This window comes from Electrophorus electricus, chromosome 2 (assembly GCF_041902795.1).
Source record: "Electrophorus electricus isolate QZ-2024a chromosome 2, ASM4190279v1, whole genome shotgun sequence".
NCBI classification, from domain to species: Eukaryota; Metazoa; Chordata; class Actinopteri; order Gymnotiformes; family Gymnotidae; genus Electrophorus; species Electrophorus electricus.
The window spans coordinates 25,423,632-25,431,734 of NC_137498.1; the positions used below are offsets into that span (position 1 = coordinate 25,423,632).

Genomic DNA, 8,103 nt, shown 5'->3' on the forward strand with positions numbered 1-8,103 from the left:
TTCTGCCCAAGTTTATTAATGAGTTTAATGATGTGATATTTAAAAATGTCATTAAGACAAACAGAAAAGTACTCAGCTGTAGCTGTAATAGAAACTGTGATACTTAAAACACCTTTGTGGAGAAAGTAGTTTGTTTATTGTAATGGCTGTTGTGTAATCATTTTGTAAATATTTGCAATTATATGTTTTGGTATTGCAATGTCTGCAGTAATGACACCTATTGTTCAAACCAGTGAGTTAGACTGAAAGGACAACATACAAAGGTCATGTGATCAAGCTATTTACTTGGGGAAAAATCCATATATTGCCAGAACCCTCATGAGCTACACACAGGCTGAAGTATTTTCACCATATTTGTAAATTAATTTTTTCACATTAGTGTAAATATATGTTTTGAAAGCTTTTGATAAGTAGATAAAAAGGGCAACACATTGCATTTTTCTGACAAGAGCAGTAATAAAAATAATTTATAACCAGGATAGTAGCTGTAATAGTGTAATATTTTACTTTTACCTGAAGTCAGACTCCGGAGTGCTCAAGACAGAGTTTACTTGTAGAAATGACTTTAGTTGATCATTATCTAGTAATTCAAGGATAGGATTTTTGCTATGACTATGACTAGAGAGTGGCCTGTAGCTGTTTAAATCAAATATATCTCCACCTATATGCAATGGTTTACAATTTCATTTTCATATCCTGAAGTGGATCGGTAGTGCAGGTAGAATACTAATAGCAATCATTAAAATAAAGTGATGCTTTTTTTCATGTGCATTTACTTGCCCCAGGCTTACCTGCTGCTTTGAAGCCCAAGCCTTATTTTAAAACAAATAAACAGCTTAACTCAGATTAAATTATACCAACAGAGATCTTATCAATAATGACAGCTATTTATGATAAGTAGATTGTGTATTTAAATCAGATTCCTTTTCCAAATTCTTAAAGCTATTCTTTACCTCTGGCATTTGTTACAACATTGTTTTTGCTTTGTTTTTGCTTTTAGGCACTGAAAAGTCTTATATTTTGGGTCACATTAGCTGTTAAAAATGACAACAAAAATGGCAAATCAGTCTCTCTCTCTCTCTCTCTCTCTCTCTCTCGGTTGTGGTTGCCTATTTCTAAAAGCTCTTTTGTAAAATTGCGAATACACAGCTAAATTGTACCTGCCACATTCAGTAATTTTAGGTTTTATGTTTCATGCAGTGTATCATTTTTAAAAGCCAATTTAAGGGCATTATTAATTTTTATTGATTAATTTTTAGAAAGGCAGGGGCCTAAAGCATCCCTGTTCTATACACGCCACTGATTCTGGAGTAAATATGTCCACAGCTGTTAGTTATGTGACTGTCACTGCATAATATTTGTCAGTCACAAATTGTAAATCGCTACATGATATTTGTAAGATACAAATTGTAACTAATTTGATGTGTTAACTTATATTACAAAAGGCTTCCATATCGCAAACCTATGACGTCCAAACGACTCGCTAGATGTTGCGCATGCGTAACTCAGGGCACGCCAGGCTCCGAAGAAGCTCCATTTGTACAGGAGTAAAATGGCTGCGGTGTTCAGTGCTTCACGTGTCCTAGGCAAAAAGATCTTGCCATCAAAGCCGGTAAATAATTTGAACATTTCAGTTTAAAAAGTTTAGAAAATTTGAGTTTTCATTGGTATATTGTGACGCTTAGGGTATTTTGGGATTCAGTTCCGTGGTAACTGAATGTTATCTTCCCTAGAGTCAGCACATACGCAGCACAATTTTGTTAGGTTGTCTTTTGAAAACCGTAACATACATTCCCCGTTGTGCATTTTGGTGTTTTTTGATATGTACTAGATAGCTACCTATATATCTAGTATAACTAGGTTAGCTAGCTAGAGTTTCTGTTTGAGTTGGCTATGCGTTTACCTATGTGGCTAATTTGAGCAGTAAACATTGAGAGTAAAGGTCATTCAGGGGAAGTAACTAGCTGGCAAGCTAGCTAGTATTGCATTGCCTTTGTAAAGTCTGCAGCGTCATCAAACGCATGTTTGTAGTATAACGCAAATTTTTAAAAATCAAAATATCAGTGTGCCAAATAATGTTGCTTTACGAATGTTAAAATGTTAAGCGGGTGCTTCAAAACGGTGCTCTTTGCAACATTAACTAGCTTAGCTATCTTGAATATCTAAATATTTCGGAACAGATTCGTTATAAAACAGATGACGTTAATAATGACAGATATGTTAAAATGATTTAACAAATTTATTTTTGTAAAATGTAAGATTATTGTAAACATTTTAACGTTTTATTATAAAAGTTGCGTTTTTACTAGAAATACGACCAAGTTGTACAAAAATAGCTGTCGTTAGCTAGCTAGCAAACATCCTTGGTGCTATAGGGCTGTTTTTTACTGTGAAGAGCAGTGGCATGAATTCACAGGAGACAGCATCTTGGCCAAAGATTGGTTCAAGTTAAAACAATGACATTAAATATGCTTCACAGTTAGCAAAGACATGGCTGATTGAAAATAAATATTAACTAATATTTAGCAGGGTTATTTTCCAATTAAATATTTGAATTAAGTAGTATTCATTTGTAAACATTTGTGTTTAATATACAATACCAGTCAACTGCTCTTGTTTGTTTACTTTGTAATCTTTAGATTCTTCAAAGTAACTATCCTATACTTTACGTGCTCTTGGTGTTCTCTTAACCAGTTTCATGAGGCAGCTACCTGTGATGCTTTGCCTTCAGTCTGTGCCACCTGTTATGCTTTCATTTCTTCATATATGAGAAGGCATTCTCATATTCAGAGCACTTGTAGGTTGAGGCACTAAAGTTCTGAAAGAAAACTATTTGCTGAGGGTGCAATTTAAATTGTCTGTTTCGATAATTAATTCATAACACCTTTTCAAATTATGTTTATCATACAAATTTATCATAAGCCATTAAAATAAAAATGCCTTTAATAATATTACAAAAGCATTGTCAGGTGTGTCCAAAATCTTGACTGGTACTGTATATGCATGCAGCAATAAAAGAGAAACTAGATATATATATATGAGCTATATATAGTAAAAGATGTAGAGGTAGTATTTTTGTATTTATGTGTATTTTTGTATTTATGTGTATTTATTTGAGCAGTGTGATTTCAATGTTTATTGCTTTGTGTTCTGTGGCCTCTAACACATAATATTAATTGTTCATTTAGCTACTGACATTTTGCCCAGCCATCAGAAAACTTCACTTTTACATTAATGGAAAACGTGGAGATGCTAAAGTCACAGACGCTGTAAGTATCCTTATTCTTTACAATGCACATTTGTCAAAATGAATATTGATTGACTTACTGTGATTGCTTTGTAAAATATTATTTTATTATTGCTACACAAGGGTCTTTTGAAGCAGTATACCTGCAAATTAAATTCAAATTGATTTGCATAGGTAATTTTTATGGTTTTCCTATAACATGTTTAGTGGCCTAATAAGGTTTAAGGAAGAATCCTTGAGAGGATCCAGGGTTGTCAGCTCATCTTCTAGATGATAGTTATTGGCAAAGAAGGCAGAGCATGCCAGTGAGCAGTGTTTGATGTTTGAAGTTCTATGAGGTCTCCTGTTAATTGCTTGAGGGGGCCTAACTCTACAGAAGGTCCCCCAATTCCAACATGTTTGGGAACCGTAGTTTGAATTCCAACCACAAAACGTTTATTGGCTGAGGGTACATCACAGAAAAAATTTTAAAAACAACAACAACAAAACCCCTTTTCAGTCATCACATCAGGTTTCATGGATATAGGGGCCAGATAGACGTGAAGCTGACTTCCAAAAAGTGGAAACTCATGAACTCCTAGTCTAATTTTCACAAACTTCAGCATGCTTGAGTCACATTGACATTTGTCTCATTGTACGTTAAGCAGATTCACATTCACATAGTCCATTTTGGTCACAGGTCTCAAGGCAGACATACTCAGACATTTGTAAAATTCACTTTGTTTAATCCATCTTAAATTTATTTACTCCTAGTCCAGTCTTTCTTGCATTTGGCCAGTATGTTGCCTAAGTACCACAACTCTACAGAAGGTACCTCGGTCCTAACTTGTTTGGACACCATAAATTGTCACTTATAATTATACTCAGAGGTCGAAGCTTGGTACCTTGTTGTATTTTTAAGGACTTTTATGGGTTTAGACACACAGTACTAAAACCCTATCAGCATAAGATCATTTTTTATTAATTCCATAGTGGGGACATTTACAAGGTTAATCCAGAAAAAGGGATAGTACAGTAGCTTTGGCATCATTAACTGTGTACAAGAATTGTGAATATAAATAAGATCTAATAGTTGTGGGGGGGTGGGTGGCTGCTTAATCGGCTGTATGCATTCATCAGCACAATGGCTTCTTTGCAAAGCACATCTTTATTTAGGCAATTTCTGGTCCTGATCAGCAGTTGGTCTGCCTGGAAAACGTAGAGCAACATATTTAACAGGCATGTAAAATATTACCTGCACAATAATGTATCCTGCTTTACAATCATTTTTAATATGACGTTACTTACTCTAATATTATAAATAGCTGTTTTGTCATGTACCTCTGATGCATCCTTCTGCTTGGGGCTCAAGAGTGGTATGCTGAGGCAGTGATGGATTCCACCTCATTGCCATCTGGTCACCAATGCACCTCCTCTTATATAAAATTTACCAGCTACACTTTGGTTTAACAATATAGACTTACATAATGCAAATATCCCAATACTGCAACCAATAATTGACATGGGAAAAATATTTTAAAACAGTAACTTCCATGTTGAGGACTTTTTCTGCACATGTAGCCACATTGTATGAGATGTATGTGATATTTTTAACCCTTGATGTCCCACCATGTGTAACTAAATGTTTTACCACATCACTTCTTTTTATGTGAGTATATACATTTAAGACCGTCTCTTTCCGAGTTTACTCTGTAGAACATTTTCAATCTATGAACAATCTATGTACAAGAACAGACAAAGAGCAAAACAAATTTATTTAGTGTAATCTTGGTCTCTGTTCTTAAAACAATTTTTAAAAACTTATTTGAGCTATATGACTTTTTTTTTTCCCTTCAGCAGGACTATGTTTTCAGTCTGTTCTCTCTGAATCTGCAAAACAGGTTACAGAGGAGCTTGCACAATCTGTAAAGAGACTTTTATGTCAGTAACACATTGTAATGCTGAGAATATCAGAAGGAATAAATGTAGACCATTTCCTTTTAAAACGCACAGATATGTGGGGGGAAAAAACGTCTAATACACCACAGTCTAGTTTCTTCAGTGGAAACTCACGTGCCATCAACTTCAGTTTTAAATTCAGCAAATAATTTGAAGTCCATTGAAACCAGGTCAAATTTCTTGGTATCTAATTAGTGGAGAAAATATTTAACAATAATTTTGGTTAATGATATGATGTTTTATGCCAAAATGTTAGAACAGGAAAACTGCTTCACTTATCACAGTCTACAATTGCTTTAAAAGTAAAAGGTTCCCTGCAACAAATGCGCTACTTTAAATTTTTAGATTTGACTCAAGCTACCTGCATTCTAAAGAGAGAGATTATTAATAATAAAATTCAAAGTATAATAGATTTGTCATCTTATTAAGGTTCCTTAAGTTGTTGTTTTCTAATAGCATTTGTCTAAGGCATGGAACATTATTGAAATGGTCAGGAGTTTCTGCTAAATGCTTATAAATGTACATTATAATTCATGGACTCATACAAAGCTAAAGTACTGCAGTGATTGAAAACATATGACAACTTACTTGAACTGCGGCCAAAGACGTAACTCTTGTTAGCCTACTCTACAAAAATGTAGCCTAAAATGGCCCCCAATTAAATGTAACTCTTTTCAGAGTCAACATGTGATTACATAACCATTTATTCAAGTTTGTTGTTAGCCTGATCAAAAATAAATGTAAATTAATGTTGTAATTAATGCTTAAAACCTCCTTTGAATTATTGCTGGCTTTAGCAAGTGTTAACCTTATCATGTCTAGGATGTTGTGAATGTTGTGCACCTCATTAGTTAAAAGGTTTTTATAATAACATTACCTAGCTAGTTAGATGAACCCCAAATAATTTTTGGACATTCTACTAATGCAGCATTAGCTTTGAAGTTGATTATCTACTCAACGTATCTGAATCAGTATCTCATACCAATGGCTTAAAATCAGTGTTTTGGACTGCAGCCAAAGATGTATGACACAAAACTTATATTTTAGAGTACATTGCACTGGATGAAATTATCTTTGTAGTGTGTGGGAGTTATACAGTCTTGTGGGTTAAACAGTTGTACTCTTCCCCTGTAGCTTCAATTAGTACAAATAATTTATGCTCAGAATATTTTCCTGTTCATGACACCACCTGTTGGCGTGGACCAAAAATCATTGCTTAACCAGCAATGGTGTGGAACAGAATGCTTCACTCTCTACTGATGATCTTCTTTACACATCAAACCTAACTGTCTCTGTGCTTGCCACTCTTTATGTTCATGTGTCATTTGCTACCATGTCAGGGACCCACCAAAAATATCCTTATACTGTCTGGAAACTGATGTTTTTGCTGTTGTGACCTTGTTTGCTTTTGTTCTTGTTGTTGTCAGGTCTTACCCAGAGGAAGGGTTCCCCTTTTAAGAACCAGTTCCTCTCGTGGTTTCTTTCTCATGTGCTTAAGGAGTTTTCCTTGCCACTATTGCCTTTGGCTTTCTCACTGAGAACGTGGACATCTAAAGTTGCTTTGTGACATTATCTGTTGTAAAAAGTGCTACATAAATTCCTTTGACTTTGGCTTGCCAGACTTTTGCATGTTACTTTTCTTAATTTGAAAACAAAATCATATATATATTGATTGGCTCTTCCAGTGGTGCTGTTCTAACAACTTAGAAGTTAATTGTATGTCCAGATTTTGTATTCTATTTGTTGTATATTTTGTATTTAATACTAAAACTAAAATACTTTTTAAAAAAATGTATGGTTTCTAATGATACACAACTAAACACACATTTAAAATTGTAGATTGCTGCTGTTGTAGATGACAAAAGATCAATGTTATTCCTGATTACTTGGATACTTGTGTTTTTGTTACAGATGTCCATGCATTACCCAGTGGTAGATCATGAGTTTGATGCTGTTGTGGTGGGGGCAGGTGGTGCAGGATTGCGGGCTGCGTTTGGACTATCAGAGGCTGGCTTCAATACAGCATGTGTCACCAAGCTGTTCCCCACACGCTCTCACACAGTAGCTGCACAGGTATGAAGCATATTTTCTTTTTGCATATCATTTAACTTAAACCTTGAGACATCAAACTTGATTGCTATAATTTACTGCAGACAAATTTTTGATTTCTCCTTTTTTTAAATGTACAGATTCATTAGCAGAGTGCTTGATTAACTGAACTGGGTGACACCAGAAAGGTTAATACTAAGTAACATGAAAGCGTGGGCAACTGCACAAAGTGAAGCCAACGTGAAATGGAATAAAGGACATTGCGATTCATCATCTTGTTGTAGATGGTGGAAAAACAGCTAGCGCTTTGAATTTACCATGAAGGACTTTAAGAGAAAATGGAGCAGAATAATATATACACATCTCCATTCTTTTAGTTAGCTTTTGTAGATTTCTAGTGTAAAGTGCTGTGTATATTTAAATGTTTCATTCATCATTTATAACTACATAATTGTTCTCCACAACTTTTAGCAGTTGTATTTCTGATTTGAAATTCCACTGCTAGCATATTTTACTTATAGGTTTCAAACATTTGCAATTGCATATTGTGTGGTAGGCAGCAGGAGGATAATCTATTAAATTAGCTTTAGGTAACATTTTGTCCAGCATGTCTTACCTTGGTTCCAAAGCATTTTGTAATTTTGCTCTCTCCCTTTCTAAGGTTATTTTTTAACCATGTTTATTACACCAGGACACTTATTGCTTCCTGTTGTAGTATTGCATATCTAATACAAACCTGACTGCATAGGTTTTATATTTTCTCGCAAATCATTTGGCACTGAAGCTGAAATTGCTTATAATTAATAATAGTTTTTCTTTTTTCCTTAAAGGGTGGAATCAATGCTGCCCTTGGCAATATGGAGGAAGAT

At 34.6% G+C, this 8,103-nt stretch overlaps 1 protein-coding gene across 1 annotated transcript in view; it reads left to right on the forward strand.

Annotated features, from left to right (window-relative positions):
• The first annotated feature begins 1,493 nt into the window (after positions 1-1,493).
• sdha (succinate dehydrogenase complex, subunit A, flavoprotein (Fp)) overlaps positions 1,494-8,103 on the forward strand; it is a 23,680-nt gene continuing 17,070 nt past the window's right edge. The window contains exons 1-4 of the mRNA XM_035528901.2: positions 1,494-1,612; positions 3,189-3,269; positions 7,097-7,258; positions 8,065-8,103. The exon at positions 8,065-8,103 is cut by the window's right edge and continues 105 nt beyond it. Of these exons, the coding sequence (XP_035384794.1) occupies positions 1,553-1,612; positions 3,189-3,269; positions 7,097-7,258; positions 8,065-8,103 (342 nt within the window). The 5' untranslated portion in view covers positions 1,494-1,552. The remainder of the gene's footprint in view (positions 1,613-3,188; positions 3,270-7,096; positions 7,259-8,064) is intronic.